This window comes from Gadus chalcogrammus, chromosome 8 (assembly GCF_026213295.1).
Source record: "Gadus chalcogrammus isolate NIFS_2021 chromosome 8, NIFS_Gcha_1.0, whole genome shotgun sequence".
NCBI lineage: Eukaryota > Metazoa > Chordata > Actinopteri > Gadiformes > Gadidae > Gadus > Gadus chalcogrammus.
This window is the reverse complement of record NC_079419.1, coordinates 25,459,834-25,480,955: the sequence shown is the minus strand read 5'-3', so window position 1 is coordinate 25,480,955 and position 21,122 is coordinate 25,459,834. Positions and strand designations below refer to the sequence as shown.

Below are 21,122 nucleotides of genomic sequence, written 5' to 3'. Positions count from 1 at the left end.
CACAAGCAGCGTTGCCAGATTGGGCCAGATTTCCCGCCCAATCTGGCAACCCTGGCTGCTTCCTGCAGCCAGGGTTCATGCATATTTCACACCCAAAGAAATGTATGAAGCCTGAAATCATGTAATGTTTTTTTCCTCTCGGCATTTATGTAACCCATTTCCTGTTAACGACTCTTATTCTGAAGGGGCAGATCGGAAGTGTCTGCCTGTGGTGTCGCTATTTTGATATGCTGGGAGTGCTAAAATAAAGGGGATCGTGCCGATTCTTTCTTTGTAATTTACTCAAGTATAGGCGATAATAAAACCCTCGGTTACATTTATCTTTTCCTTTTGAATTTTTTTTATGATTTTTTTTTGCAAAAGCAAATGCTCAAGTGTAAAATCAAAAACCACACCACTCTTTGTCATTATAACTCATGTATTATCTAAATTATCTTCACCAGTTTACCATGGTTCTGACTGCTTTATCGTACTTAACTCTCTGTCATTACAAGGTAACTCCACCTCATTTATTCTCCACAGAGACTTTCCCGAGGCAATTATTTCTGTAGCTGGTCGGTGTCTGTACTATGACAGAAGGCAGATGGGCCTTCTGTCATAGTGCGTTTGTGTCGGTCTTTGGAGTTAGAATCATGCCAAAACCCCCCCCACACACAAAACGTGTTTTACTCACGCACAACGATTCACACACACACAAAACGTGTTTTACTCGCGCACAACGATTCACACACACACTCAGTGTGGTTTGCAAATACAAAACATCAATCACAAACTAATGCATTTTGCTTCAGAAACAAATATGTTTTCACATACAAAGAAACATATTTCTTCAATTACAAAAAAAATATCCTCCAAGTAGGCCTACGAACTAAAATCTTTCAAGTAAGAACTAAAATCTTCAAGTACAAAAAAAGATCCTTCAAGTACAAAACAATTCTACAAGTACGGAAATCTGAAAGTTGCGCGTGGATCTGAAGGCATTTGCGCGTGGATCAGCAAGGCGGAAAATTAGTGCCAAAAGTCACGTGACAAACAAATGTCCTGTGATTCACACTACACAACAGCAGGTGGCGCTGTTGAGTCAGTTTAAGGCCGCCAGGACGATCGCCATTGTAACACGGTAAATAAATGGCATGAGCTTGTGTGTGAAACGTTTTGTGTGTGGGGTTTTGGCATGATTCTAACTCCATAGTATGTATGTATGTATGTATGTATGTATTATATCTGTGTCTGTCTGTCTGTCTGTCTGTCTGTCTGTCTGTCTGTCTGTCTGTCTGTCTGTCTGTCTGTCTGTCTGTCTGTCTGTCTGTCTGTCTGTCGTAAACTGTGTGCAATGCTTTTAGTTTTTGTAAAGATAAGAAGCATAACGCAAGGCTCGCAAGCAACTCTAAAGATCAGCATTTCAGATTAGACATCCACCGGGCTATCGCTGCCTTTCACCTTAGAGGTGAATGGATGGTAAAAATAACTATTGATCGTTTGAGTGCTGCCCAATGGTTTGTAGCCTACAACCAATGTATCCCTAATATTGATTACAGGCCGGTTTCTACCTGATGTGCCTACCTACGTAAGTGTCATATTTAAACCATTTGGAACAACAGTCAAAGTTAGTCAGAGTGTGTGGGCAGAGGGGACATAAGCAAAGAGAAGGCTCAGGCAGAGTCCAAGGCTTAGTTTATCTTATTTCCCAACCGCCTGTCAGCATGTCCTCTAGGGAGAACAGCTGGGAATTCACTGTGCAGAGGGCTGCAGTTTGGTGCCTGGTGTTCCACATCCCAACGGTTTGGTACTTCTATGAGCTCCAGGAGACCATATGCACGCTGAAAGAGGAGAACCTCCACCTCCAACACCGGCTGGAGAACATCTCATGGGTCATCAGGGACCTGAAACACCTCCTCCTGGACCACTTTAAAGTAGGGATGGGTCAGAATATTCGATTATTCATTCCTGAGGGAGCGTTAAAAATTGTTCCCATTCAAATATAACGTTTTTCACAAGCCATAACTTTGTTAACCTGGTAATGCCTGAGGGTTTACAATACCTGGAACAATCATTGCCTTCCCTTAAGGTTCTTATGCAACAGAAACGTTGTTCACTCGCTCTCAGCTATGAGCCAGAGAGGTAACGTTATGCATTGTACTCATTGTATTCGAAATTCATCCCAGCCTTTAAACAACAGGTACGGTCTATAGCATATAACTGCGTTGTCTGATTACCGTTTAATTCATTTTCCACAATTTACCAGCTCGTGTTTTGAAGACCGAATCACCGCGCCATTCGTTTCAATAGGATTCGCGACGGCCTATTCTTTCAACATAAGTGTACATATTTATAATTTGAAATTCATCCCAGCCTTTATACCACATATACTATTGCAGGGGTCACCAACACGGTGCCCGCGGGAACCAGGGCGCCAGCAAGGACCATATGAAGGGCCTGCAGGCCTGTTCTGAAAATAGCACTGCTCATTCTTGAACAAGTCAAGTCAAGTTTATTTATATAGCACATTTTAAAACAACAGTAGTTGACCAAAGTGCTGTACACAAATACAATATAAAAAACAAAACAAAAAACAAGGCTTAAAATTGCATATTAGCAACAACAATGAATAAGATGAAATAAAATCTTAATCTGTATTAAACGCCAATGTAAAAAAGTGGATCTTTAGTTGCGTTTTGAACTGGTTGATAGACTGGGCAGTTCTCAGACTCGGGGGGAGACTGTTCCAAAGATTAGGAGCGGCCACAGCGAAGGCTCTGTCGCCTTTTGTTTTTTGTCTGCACCTAGGTACATCCAGCAGCACCTGCTGAGCTGACCGAATTTCTCTAGCTGGAGCATGGATGCAGACCAGCTCTGACATATATTTAGGTGTCAGCCCATGTAGAGATTTAAAAGTAAACAACAGGATTTTGAATTTAATTCTAAAAACCACAGGAAGCCAGTGAAGAGAGGCCAGGACAGGGGTAATGTGGTCATATCGCCTTTTCCCAGTGAGGAGACGTGCAGCAGCATTTTGGACCAGTTGCAGGAGCAGACATTGGTCCACACCAAAGTAAAGCGAATTACAGTAGTCTAGACGGGACATTATGAACAGGTGAATGACTCTTTCAAAGTCCTTTGGTGGGAGATACGGCTTTACTTTCGCTAGGAGTCGCAGCTAGAAGAAGCTTGTCTTCACGATTGAGCTTATTTGCTTGTTAAATTTAAAATCATTGTCGAAAATAACTCAGAGGTTTCTGACAAAAGGGCGGCTGTAGGAGGCAAGGGAACCAAGAACACTGTAGATGCTATCCAGTAGTTTGGATTTGCCAAAAACAATTATTTCGGTTTTATTATTGTTTAGTGTTAGGAAGTTAAGTTCCAACCAGGTTTTCACATCTTTCAGACAGCTTGACAATGCATTTGTGGAGTCCTTGTTTGATTTTAATGGCAGGTAGATTTCTAGGTCATCTGCGAAGCAATGGAACGAAATGTTGTGTTTTTTAAAAATGGAACCTAGGGGAAGCAGATGTAACTCAAAAAGAATTGGAGATAAAATAGAGCCTTGGGGGACCCCACAGACTAGTGGGGCTCCAGCTGAGGCGTACTGGCCAAGATGAACAGAGAAGGTTCTCTTTGACAGATATGACTTGAACCATTTTAGGACATTTCCAGTAATACCAACACAGAGTTCCAGGCGGGATAAAATAATCTGGTGGTTGACTGTGTCAAAGGCAGCAGTCAAGTCTAAAAGCACGAGCGTAGCAGAACTCCCCGAGTCAACAGTTAAAAGAATATCATTAAAGATTTTTAAAAGTGCAGTTTCTGTGCTGTGGCGTGATTTAAAACCAGGAAGGGAAGCTTAGAGATAGGCCTAAAGCTGGAGAGAACAGAGGGGTCGAGGTTGTGTTTTTTGATAATGGGCTGGACTATAGCATGATTAAAAAGAGTTGGAACACAGCCTGAGGCAAGGCAGGTGTTTATTAACGTTAAAATGTATGGGCCAACAGTGTTAGACACGTCTTTCAGTAATCTTGCAGGAATACTGTCTAGCGGATATTGTGAAGGTCTCAATTTTGTAACCACCTGCGATAGCTCAGAGAGCGACAGTGGGTAGAACTGCTCGAAGACAGTAGGGCATACAGGAGACACCGCTGGATCTACGGTGGACAGAGGAGGGGAAGACTGGATTGCAGAGATTTTATCGAAAAAAAACCTCAAGAAATTGTTCACATAAAGGGAGTGATGGCAAAACAGCAGGAGAGATGCAGGGATTTATGAGATTTTTTAGAGTGACAAAAAGAACCTGGGGTTTTTGGACACAAGGTTGGATATGAATTGGGTTTTCGCAGATTTAACGCCTTTCTGGTATTTTGTTAAACTGTCTCTTAAAATCCCAAGGGAGACATAGAGTTTGTCCCTCTTCCATTTTCTCTCAGCACGCCTACATGTGCGTCTAAGAGTACGAGTGTAATCATTGAGCCACGGCTCAGTGACAGGTTTGGGGGCGTCTATCTTTAAAAGGTGCAATCAAGTCCAGAATATTAGAGCAGGTAGAATTAAAATAACTGAGTATCTCCTCCGCAGATGTATTTTCTAAGTCACTTGTGGGAGGCATATGCCGCGTTTCCACTGCAGGGTGCGGAACGGATCGGTTCGCAAAGGTGCGGGGGGGTTGCGTTTCCACCACCAAAAGTGGGCGTGACCCGGACTTCGCTGTACCCGTTTTGGCCTCGTTTTCAGTACTCCTCTGTTGGGGTACTGAAAACGAGACGAGACGCCTGAAAGGGTCCCGGGAAATTCTAGCTACACACCCCCTCCGTTGATTGGTCGACAGGATCATCACTTCCGGGCGACGTGGGGATAAAATGAAACAAACAGTAGCCTCGAGGTATTATTCTTTACAATTAACATGTCGCGTAAAACGCTTGCTTGGGCGAACAAGGAGGTGGAGACGTTCGTCTGCATTCTTGGGGAGGAAGACTTTTGCGATGTTTACGTAGCTGCCGCGGCTATCGACATCCGGCCTACCTTAAAGGGTGCTGTTGGCGGTGGAAACGCGACCTCGGAACTGAGCTGGGCTATACCGCCCCCTCCCTACCGCACCTTTGCAAACCGAACCGTTCCGCACCCTGCAGTGGAAACGCGGCAATAGAGTCAATAAAAGCAAAAGAAAACTGTGATGCGGTCAACGGATTCAGCGCGCGCAGGCGGCGCGCCGGGGCGCACATTGAAGCCTGAGCGCAAGGCAGAGTCAGAGTGAACAGCACAGGTAAATGGTCTGAGATCGGCCCATCACAAATTTCACTAATACACACATTTAAGCCATGGGACAGAAGGTCTAGTGTATGACCCTTTTCATGCGTCGGGAAAGTAACGGACGGTGTGAGGTTAAAAGAGTCAATGAGATTCAAGAAGTCTTTAACTAAGGGCCGGGAGTCGCAACACACATGGATATTAAAATCGCCTATGATTAATAAGCGATCTGTGTTCAAGACAATTCCCGCCAGAAAGTCATAAAAATCCTGGATAAAATCCTTATTAAACTTCGGGGGACGGTAGATCACAGCACATAGAACAGGAGGTTGATCTCGAAGAGTTTAGTCGGGGAGCCAAAGTCTCAAAAGCTCAATAAAATGGGTTGAACCTGACATGGTCTGCCATACTTTTTATTTGTGTTTTTTCTGTGAACTTTGACCCTAAGAACCAATAATTGGATGGTCTGCTCTGGCGGAAATATCGCGATTTTTTTTTTACTGTATGCACCCTATATTTTTTATCAGAAAAATTTGAAAAATGTTTTTTCCCTCAACTCCTCAGTGGGTTGTGTAGGCTGTCAATAAATGCATTCCAGATACACAGAACACATGTGCTGACAACATCCACTGAAAAAATAACTCTTAAAACACATTCCTACATGATTTTGCATCAATTTAATGCAAAAAAGATAGGCGTTTTCTCACTTTTTTCCAATATTTTCATCTTTACTTTATTGGCAATCAATTATTCCCCCAAGTTATGACATCAGTCAATATGCCATTGTCTTCACCAAACTGTAAACTCATTCCACAGAAAAAATAACTATAAAAATCCAACCAAAATTAATGGATCTGTGATGATTTCACTCCTAGTTGGTGATCAACAGGCTCAGAACCTAAATAGAATTCTAGGCTGCTCTCAAAATTCCGAAAGACATTTAGCATGGATATTTAGCATCATGGCATTTAGAATGGAAACATTTAGCAAGGATATTTAGAATCATGGCACATTTACAGACACACACACATGATCTTAGTTATTTGAATGAGTTTAAAACAACCAACCAACGGTTACCAACGGACTTCGAAGCTGCTCATCTGTCTGAGGTATGTGACAGTGACTTCAGTGAATACCGTCAGGTCTGCCTCAGCATTTTGGGAAAAGAATGGTTACATGGATATTGTAATGGTAATTAACTGAAAGGACCACACCAGTCTCCAAACAAGTCCTCATCCCAAACATATCCCTGTAGCAGCAGCATTACTACTTTAATTAGCTAGCTTTAGCCGTTTTAGCCCATTTTTGTGGTTGCTGTAAACAGCCATAACTCACAGGAATGGGGTAGAGACTTACTATTTTTTTTAAATGCTCAGAATCTTATGTATGGTATGTGTCCATTTTGCTTCGACCGGAAGTTGAGAAATTGAGAAAATATCAACTGGACTTGCTAGGCAAAGAAATATATGAGAATAAATGCTGCTACAGGGATACGTTTGAAGCGAGGAATCATTAGGAATAAACTTGTATGAAGACTGGTGTGGTCATTGAAGTGTTTATCATGATAACAGATGCATCTCCAGAGTTAGGTGAGGACGGCCAGGTGAAAGTCACTCCTAAGCAGCAAGTTCTCAACCATGCCCGGGATGTCTGCCAAGCAGTTGCCAAGATCCCAACACCGATACACATTGGGACAGCTTTGTACGTCCTTAAGGAAACCAGAAGCAAGTTGACTGTGTCACTCCTAAATAGATTTGGGAACAGCATTAGCTACAAAGAAGCACAGAGATATATTACAACAATGGCAATGGCATTTGAAGAGCAGACAACTAGGGATGGTGCCTTCATACCAACAAACCTGAAGGTTGGACGATACACAGTTTGCATTTGATAACCTTGACTTCCAAGAGTACACAAAAGATGGACAAACACTGCATGGCACAACACACAACATATTCCAGTACAAGAATCCAGATGAAGACCCCACACCAACGGTTAGTTTACCTCTACTGAAAACCCTCCAAACAGCCCTGGAATCTTCTCAGCCTTTTCACACCAAGGAAGCCACCTAAGTCTAAAAGATTGTCAAAAGAGTCGCTCCCTGGTTGGAGTTGAAACAAAGCCTAAGCTTCCTGTGTGTCTAGCAGAACCTCTTGACCACCTGAGCATCCTCTGGCACCTGGTGCATAGCTGCCCTACTGTACTATTGGAGGACCTGAAACCAATGTGCGATGCTCCAACATGGAGTTCATTCCAAGCATTTCTCATCCTAGATACCACTTCTGCAACTGTGATCAGCTATTGTCCTTCCTTCCCCAAGTCACCAACAAACCCATATGTGGTTGAACAGTCTGTTCAGTACTCCATGGATGTGTTGAGAAAACATGGTCAAGAGTATCCCATCATCACATGTGATCAAGCAATCTTTGAGCTGGTTCTGGGTCTGCAAAAGAAGAACAAAGAGAAGTATGCTAAACTTATCTTGCGCATGGGTGGCTTCCATATTGCTCAGAATTTCCTTGGAGCCATTGGGCATTTTAAGCAGTCCACTGGAATCGAAGACATCATGGTCGAAGCTGCTGTCTGTCTCCGTGGAACAGCAAACAAAATCATCAGCGGGAAAGACTACTACGCAATGCTGCACGCCCACATAATGGTGTATGCAGCCATGTTTGACCTACACTGGGAGGCATTTGCCAGATGGTTGGTTGATGAAGAGAAGGACCTGGAGTACATGTGTGTGCTAAGCAACAATGTCCAACTACTCCTAGATGCCCTGTCAGAAGAGGACGTAGAGATGGCAACTTCTGCGTGTGCTGATGCAACTGAACAGCTGAAAAAGCTGTCATGTTTGATGGCTGAGTTTGATGAAGCACGTTCCTCACCTACCACAAAGCTATGGCTATGTATGTTATCAGCAACCAGATGATCAATCCTTTCACATGTGAAGAACAGGAGCTGATCAACATTTCAACAGGCCACAAAGCCCCATCTGCTGACTTGATCTGCGCTCGTGAAAAAGGACTGGAGGCACTGGCTGCAGCAAGACGAACAGACAGTGAGAGAGTAGCCCAAATTAAACTTTCAACCTTCAAAGCCAAAGAAGTCAATGTCCATGGCATTCAAAGCCACAAAGGTCTATGAGGAGGACAGGAAGGTGGAAGTGTTTAGCCACGAATGGACAAGTTGCCCAGCCTCCCTGTTTCAGCCAGATCCGTCCCTTGACCAAAGTTATGCAATGCGTAAAGGAAACAAGGCAGACTACCTGGCTGCAATAAAGACATCCCTTGGCAGCTCATGGGGGGAAGTGGACAAACTACCGCCGTCTGACAAGCCTGTTGTAATGGTAGTAGATGCCAAGGCGTTCATTCAACGTTACCAACATCTTGGGAGCAGCACCTTCCATTAAATGCAAGGAAAGTACATGAGGCAGCTCCTTGGAATCCTCCCAGACAAGTGTGACTGCATCCACTTTGTTGGTGATCGATATGATGTCTCCCCTGCTAAAAGTCTGAAAGGTGAGGAACAAGAGAAGAGGATGAAGACCTGCCCCAACAAAATGAAGGAGTACAAGCAACATGATGCAGGATGCACACAAATTCTTGGTGGAATCATTTGTGATCCTGGTCGCACCGTCCTCTTGTCAGCGGATTGTCAGGTTGAGCTTCCAGAACTTTCCTGTGAGAAAAATTAGGAGGCAGATACCAGGATGTTTGCCCACATTGCATTCTCAGTACAATTTCTGCACCACAAACGGGCTGTAGTGGTTGCGACAGACAGATGTGATCATGATGTGCATGTAGTACATCACACAAATGGATGGGCTGCAGGAAATGAGGGTGAAGACGATGGATATCTTCCTACCTGTTCATGCCATCACAGAAGCTCTGGTGGTGAAGTATGATGTTGCAGCTTCAGATCTTACATCCCTTCTCCTCAGCACCTACATACTTACCGGATGTGACACAGTGAGCTATCTGTACAGAAGAGGAAAAAGACAGGCCTACACAACTGCTATTAAAAACCTGACAGAACTTCTGCCGCTGTGAAGGTATGGTTGAGTTTGCTCTTACAGAAGAGAAAACTCAACCCCCCTTAACACCACTACCGACTTTGCTAACGAGCTTAATCACTTTTATGCCCGCTTTGACCGTGACAACAGCACTACGCCTGTCAAAACTACCCCACCACCTGGCGAACAACCCCTCTGATTCACTGCCTCTGACGTGCAGTCAGTGCTGAGCAGGGTGAATGTAAGGAAGGCAGCTGGCCCGGATGGCATCCCTGGGTGTGGAGAACATGCGCTGAGCAACTATCTGGAGTCTTCACCAACATATTTAACTGGCCCAGGCTGTTGTTCCCGTGTGCCTCAAGACCACCACCATCGTCCCCGTGCCCAAGCAATCTAACCCAGCGTGTCTGAATGACTATCGACCGATAGCATTGACCCCCATCATCACCAAGTGCCTTGAGAAGCTAATCTTAGCTCACCTCAAGCCCAGCCTTCCTCCTGCATTAGACCCCCATCAGTATGCATACCGTGCCAACAGATCGACTGAGGATGCCATATCCACAGCCCTTCACTCTGCCCTCACCCACCTGGACAATAGCAATTCCTATGCTAGGTTGCTATTCATCGACTTCAGCTCAGCTTTCAACACAATCATACCATCTGATCTGATCATCATACACAAGCTTGGCATCAGCATATCCACCTGCAACTGGATATTGGACTTTCTGATCAACAGACCACAGACGGTGAGGTTAAACAACCTCTCCTCCACTACAATTCCTCTACACACTGGTGTACCACAAGGGTGCGTGCTCAGCCCTTTACTGTACACCCTCTTCACCCATGACTGCTCCCCCATTCACAACTCCAACTCCATCATCAAATTCGCAGACGACACAACAGTGCTCGGCCTGATCAGGAATAATGATGAATCAGCCTACAGGGAGGAAGTCCAGCACTTGGCAGCTTGGTGCGCTAGTAACAATCTTGTGCTCAACACCACCAAAACCAAAGAACTCATTGCTGACTTCCGGAACTCAAAGGCAAGCATACACACACCCATTCACATCAACGGGGCTGAAGTGGAACGGGTCACCAACTTCAAGTTCCTGGGTGTCCATATTTCACAAGACCTCTCCTGGTCACTCAACACCTCCACTCTGATCAAGAAAGCTCAACAACGCCTCTTCTTCCTCAGAAAACTGAAAAAAGCTGGACTCTCCCCTCAGATCCTCCGGAACTTCTACCGCTGCACCGTTGAGAGCATCCTCACCAACTGCTTCACGGTGTGGTATGGTAACTGCACTATGGCTGATAGGAAAGCCCTACAGCAAGTCGTTAAAACTGCTCAGAAAATAATTGGCACATCACTCCCTGCCCTCACTGATCTTCATCATTCACGGTGTCTGCAACGTGCAAACAAAATCATCAAGGACCACACACACCCCAGTCATGCCCTGTTCTCTCTCCTCCCGTCCGGGAGACGTTACAGGAGCCTCAGGAGTCGCACCAGCAGGCTCAGAAACAGCTTTTTCCACAACACTACAACACTGCTCAACACAAAGACCCTACACTAGCCCCCCCCCCACCCCCCCCTTCTTGAACATGGACTATGGTCAGTCTGACTACCTCAAACCACCTATGCACTTTACTTATGCACTTCAATATGCACTTATATTCATACTGCATTCTATGGACCCTTCAGAACTATATGCACCTTATAAACTGACTGGATATTTTTAACTTTGTTGACCAGCTGCTATCTGCTATCTGTGTCTTATGTATTATTATTATTATTATTCTTATAGCGCTGCTTTAACAAAAACGTTTTATTGATTGCACTACTGGCTAGATGCTAAACTGCATTTAGTTGTACTGGTTGTCCTTACTTGTGCAATGACAATAAAGTTGAATCTAATCTAATCTAATCTAATGGTGACCCTGAGGAAAGCCTGGATGTTCAGGAAGAGGTTATAACAGCAGCACGGTGATACTTGGTGTCACTCTATGACAGGAGTGACTTTGGTGGTAATCTAGATGCACTGCGAGCCCATCTCTTAGTGAGCCTCAAAGTTGCCTGCGTTGCCTTCCACCACGTTGCCTAACCCTAACCCACCAACTGAAGATGCCTTCCCATTACACCTTTACAGAGCCCTGCATCAGTTGGCTGTGTGTAAGCGGGCACACATGGTTCAGCCAACCTACCCAGCTGCCACTGATTTTGGGAGACAACTTGTCAATGGCAAATTGGTGGCAACCATGATGCTGAAAGAGGCAAAACCTTCTGAACTCAAACACAGCAAGCACTGCCGCTGCAAGAAAAGCATGTGTGCCCGAGGATGCTCCTATGCAAGAGCCAATGTGAAGTGTGGCATTGCATGTCTGCACGGGGACCACAACAGATGTTCAAGGATTGAACTTGCTCTTGAAGACAGGGACATGTAAGAAGGCCGCGTGCGGGCGTGTGTGTGTGAGAGAGAGATAGATTGGGGGGAGGGGTTCAGTTTTTTCTGTGCTGCTGTATAACTCAGCCTGCCGGTCTTGTTTGCTGTCTCCTCAGGTGGTGAGGGTTAAGGTCTGTCCACAGAGCAGTATCTGCAGTGTGCCACCCTCCTGATTATCCCACCTCACAGGGACCTGCACCTAGTTAATTAAGTTATGCTAAATTATTTTGTTCCGTTAAAGTTGTAATAGTTGTCATCTGAGGCAATAAAGTAATGAAAGTCATTATATTTATTGTGTGAAACAATTTCATTGGGGAACAGGGTTATGTTGATGACATTACCAACCATGTGGACATTACCAACCATGATAAATATCCAGTGTAAATATTCAATATGTCTTTCGGAATTTTGAGAGTAGCCTAAAATTCTAATGAGGTTCAGAGCCTGTTGATCGCCAACTAGTAGTGAAATCATCACAGATCCATTAATTTTGGTTGGATTTTTATAGTTTTTTTCTGTGGAATGAGTATACTGTTTGGTGAAGAGTAAGGCATATTGACTGATGTCATAACTTGGGGGAATAATTGATTGCCAATGAAGTAAAGATGAAAATATTGGAAGAAAGTGAGAAAAACGCCTATTTCTTTTGCATTAAATTATGCAAAATCATGTAGAAATGTGTTTTCAGTGGATGTTGTCAGCACATGTGTTCTGTGTATCTGGAATTTATTTATTGACAGCCTACCCAATCCACTGAGGAGTTGAGGGAAAAAAAGGTTTTTCCCATTATTCTGTTCACTTTTTTTTTTCGAGATATTTCGGGCAGAGCAGACCCTCCAATTATTTGTTCTTAGGGTCAAAGTTTACAGAAAAAACACAAATAAAAAGTAAGGCAGACCATGTCAGGTTCAACCCATTTTTGAGACTTTGGGTCCCCGACTAAGTTGCAGTTCAAAGCTAGAGAAGCTGTTTGACGGAGTTTGGCGGCAGCAGAAGCTGGATTTAAAAACTGATGCCAGCCCTCCACCTTTCCCAGTAATCCGGGGGGTGCTAATGAAGGTACAGTCAGGCGGAAGAAGTTCAGCAAATGCTGTAAGCTCGCCAGTGCGAAGCCATGTCTCTGTCAGAAACATACAATCTAAGTTCCTGGACGTGAAGAAATCATTTAGGATTAATGTTTTATTAGTTATTGATCTGGCATTGATAAGTGCCAATCGCAGAGTGAGCTCCACGGTGGAAGATGTAGTGTGCTTACGGGTCATTTTGATGGGCTGCAGCAGACTAGGATCCACTCCGCATCTTCCTCCCCTCGTAGTGTGAAGGCTAGATGTGCGAGGTGGATGGCAGGCGCTGTCGGTAATAATGGTCTGTATAGGGAATGTGTCATTTGAAAACAGTCAACTATGAGGACCATTGTGTGGAGCAGATTGTACGGCATGCTGTATGTTTGCAGCCAGCACCGAGCTGCCCAAAGTGTTTGGGTGGATTCCATCAGTGCTATAGAGAGAAGAACAACTGTTTCCCAACATTTTTAAGTCATTGTTGATAATTATTGTGAGAAATCATTAACATGATCAGTTCCTTCACATAGATGAGTATAATTAATCAATATTAATAATATTATTGGTTATTTCAGAAGAGTGTATCAAACTGGGTGCCCTTCGTATGACTCAGTACCCATGAAGTATAGCTCTCAGGTTCAAAAAGGTTGGTGACCCCTGTACTATAGGGTATATAGCATATATTATTTTTTCACTTCTTAGCAGGTAGTTTTTTTTTTGCGTTTAAGATATTGTACGGTTTAGAAGTTAATTCATATTTGAAAGTTGTAGAAGAAGTTAATATAATTTATATTTGAGTTACATACATTTATATTTGAGTTACTAGAAATGTATTTACAATATTAAGTCAGTTAATCAATTACAAATTTATGTTACACAATTATTATTGACATATTGACATGTTTACATATTTAACCCATGGACATATTATAAAATGGACCACGGATTCAAAAATGGCGCCTATTAATTCCTATGTAAACTGCTCAGTGGCGCAGGGCAACATCAAGGAACTCTCTAAATCGACACCTCTTCGCCCGGGGCTGAAACTTACGTCCTACGTCACTCGCTATGGGTGTGCATGTGTGCGCGTAGTCGTTTGTCTCAGGGATCTGTGCACGAACTCCCTTGCACTACAGGATTACGAGCGTCATGTCGTTCGTGATTCTTGGGTGGGTGACATTCCTACAGTCTGTGATGATAGACTATATTTCTACAAATGACTTACTATTACTAGCGATTAACATGACGAAACAACACAAACTAAGCTAAGCTTAGACTATAGCCATACCAGATAACGCCATACCAAGCAGGTATGAAGTGGCGAAGTGGGGAAGGATGCCATGGAGCTCAGCAGTGGGGTGCACAGTGTGTACTGTTCTCTGTTCTTCGCAACAGGCAACTGTGTGTTGGTGTGTCTTTCCCACTCCTGGCTAATAGTTTCAGCTTTTGTACTGTATATCAGAAATGATTAATATTAATAAACAAACAAACTTCGAATATGATTTTTGGGCAAAAGTCAAAGCCCTACACACATAACTTAATTAATTTACTGTTTGGAATACTGACATTAAAATGATCCAGCATGAACTGTGATCCATAGTACCGCGATATGACATGGCTGTCGGTGTCGTCCGTGGGCCAGTACCTCACATGGATATCCATGTTTGCTTTTATTGGTTTTGTTCACTCTCATCGAACATGTGAGGACGTACTGTTTATCGCTTATGCTGCGTGACAGCTCTCTTTTTATGAAAGATGCGATGCCGTATTTTGCAAGATAGGCCGTTTTTTTTTGTTTTCACCACAGGTGAACGACTTCGCAAACTCAGAATCTGGGAACATAGCAGCCAAGACGCTACTAATGTCCTCGTTCGATTTGAAGGATTATGTCTGCTCACTGTGTGGAGAACCCATAATACCTCCGCCTTCTGGTTTCTGGTGGCGACACAAAGCCGGTTAACGCCGTCTGATGTGAAGTACTAGCCACGGATGCTGAACTTTTCAGTCCACTTCTTTCAAATAATACGGGCATCGGTGTAGTCCCGCTAGCTGCCACGGAGTATCGGATATATTTCTGCGACCTCATGTGGGACTCAAGAGCTTTTGCTCCCATGGTCCCAAGTATGAATGCCTTTCGGGTTAAACGACACCTTGCCTCGTAGTCACCTGCCTTCTCCAACCACCCCCGAAACTTATCCTCAAAGCCATTTCTCATTGAATTTGCACCGTCCCCTCCTGAAAGTAGCGCAAGTTGGCCTGATGATGTCAACAGTCACTAGCTTAAAGTAGCGCCAGCAAGTTAGCCTACTGATGAGTGACTGATGTCAACGTTAACGTAACGTAAAACTCCTGAAAATGCCGTAATTAAAAGATGCACTATGTGATTTGTTGTGTGAAACAATTTCCCCTAGTCTTAAAAAACCCTCTGCAAAAAGTAATACCTAGAGCAAATTTACAGTAAATTTAAGACAATTTAAGGCCTTAATTTCACACAAAGAAAAGTACGACTTTTTAAGACTTTTCAAGGACCCGCGGGAACCATGTAGAAGTACAATTACTAACTAATTTCTGACATGATAGGGCTTTCCACGGCAAAAGTACGGCATCGACAGTGGCATCTTCATGTTGATGGTAGGTGTGACTATTGGTCGGATGTATTTACTCTTTGCGCTTAAAAAATATTAACATAAAATTATTCTTTTATTTACAGTATGCCCTTTACAAAGTGATGGAGGCACCCTCTGACTTCACTGTTGTAAGTTCCCTTGCTTATTCAAAGCTATCTAAAAAGTTATTTTATATTAAGGCTGATATATATTTTTTCTATTTTATTAGACTGATATGCCGGCATTGAGAAAATGGTGGTGTATCATGCTGATCGAAAACCTTGGAAGGTAAGGCCAAATTATGTTCACCTTTGTTTGACTAAGAAATGGTTACACATGATTGTCTCTATGGTATTTGTAGTTTATTAATTTCTCTTTCTTCCTTTTATTCTTAATATTTGAGCCATGGGAAACTCTTTGTCCACTGGACCGACGCATCTAAGGCTCTTCTTCGGGGTGAGGTGCCACCAGTTTTCAAACTGAAGAAGAGGAGGCAAGATGACATTCATGAGGTACGTTTTTATTTATATATTTTTGATGCTGTTAATGTTAAATTGTATTTGTTTGTTCTTTTTTTGTTCATTTACTCCTACAACGATCTTTAATTTCCCTGATTCTTCCACCATTCAGTCATGACAATAATCTTTTGTAAAGAATGTGCCATCCTCCTAGGTGTGATGGTCTTCATTATTTTAAGTATTTAAAGAGGACAAAATGATTCTGGTGTTCAACTCACAGTTTCAGGTCCTCCTCTCTGTAGACAGACTTACCCCCTCCAGTTATGTGTCCCACCACAGTGGTGTTGTTGTCTAATTTGATGTGTTATTATCTGGATGGGCTTGTCTGCAGTCCTGGGTGTAGAACCTTATCAGAATCAGAATCAGAAAAGGTTTATTGCCAAATACATTTACACATGAGGAATTTGTCTTGGTATTCCTATTCGTTGCGCACGATCTTAACAAACAATAAACACTAAGAAAGTGTTGAATAATAAGTGCTGAAATAGATAAGAGTAAATAAAAAAAAAAATTATATAGTAAATAAAAAATATAAATAAATAAATAAATAGAGATACACTATATACATTGTGGTGACCCGGCTCAAGGAACAAGAGTCTCGGATGCTCAAACTGCCAACAAGGCACGTTTATTAAGTCCAAACAACGGAAAAAAGGGGAATCAACCGTCAATGCAACTATAACAAATAAAGAGTCTGGGCTCCGTGAGCCACTGGGGATGCTGTGGCAGTGTCTCACGCGCTGTCGCCGGTTATTCCAGGTGAGGAGTTCCTTCCGTGGTCTCCTGTGGTCTCTCTAGACCGGGTCCCGGGCAAAGGTCCATCCGGGTAGGGAATCTCGCTCCGCTCTCTGCTCCACATGGGTCACGTACCTCCTGTCTCAGACTAACCTCTCCGCTTCTCTTTTATAGCCCTCACCTGGGTCTGATTGGCCTGGTACACAGGTGTCTCCTGTTGGCGTTGAGTGGGACCTTCTCAAAGCGACCCTTGGCGCCCTCTGGGGAAAAGGGTGGTAGACAGCACGTATTACCTGCCCTCTGGGCTTCCAGGCCTGCCGTGTCGGGGCCGGGTTGCCACAACATATACATCTGCACCGTAATAAGATAAGAAGATAAGATAAGAAAATACACGTACAATTGTGCGTGATGGTGAAAGTAGTGCAAAACTTGTTGTCATCATAGGCAGATGACTGTGGGTGTTGATGGGGGAAGGGGGGGTAGTGTGCGTGTCAGTGTTGGTGGGGGTCAGCGGCCGTTGTTGATGAGGCCAGTTGCAGACGGGAAGAAACTGTTTTTGTGGCGGGAGGTTTTGGTCTTGGCAGACCTCAACCTCTTACCAGAGGGCAGTGTTTTAAAGAGTATATGTCCGGGGTGGGAGGGGTCCAACATGATCTTGCCTGCAGCGCCTCAGTGTCCTGGAGGCATGCAGGTCCTGGAGGGACGGCAGGTTGCAGCCGATCACCTTTTCAGCATATCGGATGATACGCTGCAGTCTGCTCCTGTCTTTGACGGTAGCAGCAGCGTACCAGATGGTGATGGAGGAGGTGAGGATGGACTCTATGATGGAGGTGTAGAAGTGCACCATCATGGCCTTTGGCAGGGTGAACTCTTTCAGCTGCCGCAGGAAGTACATCCTCTGCTGTGCCTTTTTGGTGATGCAGCTGACGTTCTGCTGCCACTTGAGGTCCTGGCTGATGACTGTACCCAGGAAGCGGAAGGACTCTGCGGTGCTGACTGGGGAGTCACACAAGGTGATGGGGAGGGTGGGGCTGCGTTCCTCCTGAAGTCCACAACCATCTCCACTGTCTTTAAAGCATTGAGCTCTAGGTTGTTTTGATGAGCGTGGTATCATCTGCAAACTTCAGGAGCTTGACCGACTGGTGACTGGAGGTACAGCTGTTGGTGTACAGGGAGAAGAGCAGGGGAGAAAGAAACGCAGCCCTGAGGGATCCGGTTGCTGATGGTCAGGCTGTTGGAGACGTGCTTCCCCAGCTTCACATGCTGCTTCCTGTCAGGACAGGAAGTCAGTGATCCACCCGGCAGTGGAGTCGGGCACGTGCAGCTGGGAGAGCTTGTCCTGTAGCAAAGTGGGGATGATGGTGTTGAATGCAGAGATGTAATCCACAAACAGGATCCTGGCGTAGGTTCCTGCCGAGTCCAGGTGCTGGAGGATGAAGTGGAGGGCCATGTTTACAGCATCGTCCACAGACCTGCTCTGTAGGCAAACAGAGCAGGTCCAGGAGAGGGTCCGTGATGGATTTGAGGTGCGACAGGACAAGGCGCTCAAAGGACTTCATGACCACAGAGGTCAAGGCGACTGGTCTGTAGTCTTTGAGTTCTTTTGGGCCTTATTTTTTGGGGATGGGGATGATGGTGGAGGATTTAAAACAGGCTGGTACATGGCATGTCTCCAGCGAGGTGTAAAAATGTCCTGTAAACACTGGAGACAGCTGATCTGCACAGTGGCTTGTAGGGTTGGAGGGATGAGACCAGGAGTCTGGTCCATCTGCCTTGCGGTGGTTTCTGCCATCTTGAAGAGTCTGTTAACGTCCCTCTCCAGATGGAGGAGAGGTGACGGGGGGGGGGGGGGGGGTCTCAGAAGTATACAGAGAGGGAACGCCTGGGCTCCTGCTGAGGTGGGGGAGGAGGGGGTGGTGGTCTGGGGGTGGTTGATGGGGGTTTGGGGATGGTAACAGGACTGCATTGTCTTTCAAATCTGCAGTAGAACTTGTTCAGGTCGTTGGCCAGGTGAGGGTCGTCGATGGAGTGGGGGGCGGATGGTTTGTAGTTGGTGAGCAGTCTCAGACCCTTGCAGACAGACACTGGGTCGTTATCTGAGAACGTGACCGTTGGAGTCTCTTTGAATACGAAGTTTAGCATCTCTCACTGCCCCTTGCTAAACCTGTATTATCGACTCCTTAAAAACTTGTCTTTGACTCCGCTCCGAAACGCCTTCCTCTCCTTTGCCAACCTTAGCTGTCCGAGTTCTGCTGTGAACCAGGGTTTGTTGTTGTTGTAGCATCAACAAACCAACCTGCTGCGAGAATGGTACACAGCCTGTCTTCACAGGAAGCTGATTATAAGATGTCACAGCATCAGTGTACTCATCAGAGACTGTTGGTGGCAGACCTGAAAATATCCACCAGTCAGTGCATGGTCCAAGCACGCCTTAAGATCCTCCGCAGGCCTCACTAGTCCACTGCTTAGACCGTCCTCACAACAGGTTTACGAGTGTTTAACTTCTGCCTGTATAGCTGATCAGGTGGACCATGACCGTGGTCAGAGTGTCCCAGTGCAGCGCGGGGACGGCGATGATATGCCTTCTTTAAGTTGTGTTAACAGTGATCCATCGTGTTTCTCCCGTCTCTGGTTGGGCACTTAATGAGCTGGCGTATTTGGGAAGTCATGGCTGAGTTACCTTCTGTTAAAGTCACCGACGACAATAACAAAGGAGTCCGGGTTAGTTCGCTCCACGTCCAGTATGTGGTCGGCCAGCTGACGTTGTGCCTCCTGCACGTTGTTTTGCGGTGGAATATAGGCGGCCGACCAGAATGAAGAAAGCGAACTCACGGGGGAATAAAAGGGTTTTACATAGTTTAAAATGTTGGGGTTTCCAGAAAAACAGGAGAACAGTGCTGTAGCATCACTGTAACATCTTTACACCAGCCACTGTTGAGGTAGAAACAGATCCCTCCACCCTGCACTTTGCCGGAAAGCTCCGTGTCGCGGGCCGCTCTGAACAGCTGGAAGCCTGCCAGCTGTAGCACAGAGTCCGGTGTTGATCCACACAGCCAAGTTTCCGTGAAGCACAAAACAGAAGATGTCTGTTCCTCCTCACCAGTCGCTGGAGCTCGTCCAGTTTATTGCACAGTGATCTGACGTTGGAGAGAAATATTCCGGGTAGCGGAGTGCGTTGTCCGCGTCGGCGGAGCCGCACTAGCGCCCCGGCTCGTCTACCTCTCTTGCGCCGTCTCGCTGCATGAACAAAGGTGAGCGCACCTTTGACATAAGTGTCCCAATATTTTCCACGGATGGGATGGAGAAAGTCGGGAAACAAATCCACAGAAGTTGTTTCCCCGATGTTCATGAGCTCTTCTCTGGTGAACGAGCTCCGGGTATTAACACTAAATTAACGAACAAAACGAGAAAAATCGCTGCGCAGCGAAGTACCGAGGCTGCCATCCGCGGCGCCATCTCTAACAGTCTCTTACAGTTCCAAGTCTTAGTTTAAGTAACTAACTGGTTGCAAAAATATATAATTGAATATAAAATGATTCCAACTGTGGTGGTATTTCCATTTTCCATTAAACAGGGGCCAATTGACAACATCGTGGCTGGAGTTGCCTGTCTGGCGTCAGAATGCAGGTTTGCTCAGGGGGAAATGGTTCGAGCCCATCTTTCAGAATATGGACGCAACAGAACAGCAGGAGCTCCTGGAAAGGATACGTTTTTCAAATGATGAAGAAGAAAAGTATCCCCTGCTCTTCACCTTTGCTCTCCAACATTTTCAGGAAGACATGGAGGTCTTCCTTAACATGGCAGCTGAGGAGGATCTTCGAGTCAACGCCATGTTCCTGGTTCGCTGGGTGGAAACTCATTGGCATTGCTCTTGGTTGTGTGTGTTGTGTGTTGTGTGGTTGTGTTGTGTTGTGTGGTGTGTGTGTGTGTGTGTGTGTGTGTGTGTGTGTGTGTGTGTGTGTGTGTGTGTGTGTGTGTGTGTGTGTTGAGGTTCTGAGTTTGGTTATTCTTTATTTCAAGGATAGCCCCTTGAGATGTATCATCTAATTTTCGAGGGGGTTCTTACAATAATGACAAATAATACAATGAAAGTAAAAAGTATGTTATAAACATTAACTTCAAACACATAAGTCACAAGGACAAAACACGCACACTCACACACCACACACACTCCAACAATGCTCCCCATAGGCTGACACCCCCCCCTTCCCACCCCCTACCAGCCAGTATTACACAGAGTAGAATCAAATATATTAATATACATTACATACAATAATACATTTTCTTGCATGCACAAGTAGAATATACAGTACATATTTGAAACCCAGATACACACATGTAATAGTATAGTGGACAAAAGGAAAAGCAGGTAGAGTAGAATGAGTCCTAGAGAGAAAAGGTAAGATAGATCAGAAACAAGAGCAGGATGTTTTATAATGCAAAACTAAAGATGATTTGAAGATATGGAAAGAAGTAATAGACCTAAGTGAGGAGGGAAGGTTTGTTCCAAT

General features: G+C 44.7%; 1 protein-coding gene across 1 annotated transcript; it reads left to right on the top strand.

Moving 5' to 3' along the window:
• Nucleotides 1-1,440: 1,440 nt before the first annotated feature.
• Nucleotides 1,441-20,853, top strand: LOC130387961 (uncharacterized). The gene is made up of 10 exons (XM_056597253.1): nucleotides 1,441-1,447; nucleotides 1,539-1,567; nucleotides 1,703-1,913; nucleotides 15,333-15,383; nucleotides 15,463-15,507; nucleotides 15,588-15,646; nucleotides 15,762-15,870; nucleotides 20,186-20,257; nucleotides 20,385-20,473; nucleotides 20,835-20,853. Exons 2-10 carry the CDS (start codon nucleotides 1,554-1,556, stop codon nucleotides 20,851-20,853), a joined length of 669 nt encoding a protein of 222 aa, XP_056453228.1. The 5' UTR covers nucleotides 1,441-1,447; nucleotides 1,539-1,553.
• Nucleotides 20,854-21,122: the final 269 nt, after the last annotated feature.

Coding starts and splice junctions, on each gene's coding strand:
- LOC130387961 (XM_056597253.1), top strand. Junction 1,914..15,332: donor TCCTCCTGGACCACTTTAAA/GTAGGGATGGGT, acceptor CTGACATGATAG/GGCTTTCCACGGCAAAAGTA. Junction 15,508..15,587: donor CACCCTCTGACTTCACTGTT/GTAAGTTCCCTT, acceptor CTATTTTATTAG/ACTGATATGCCGGCATTGAG.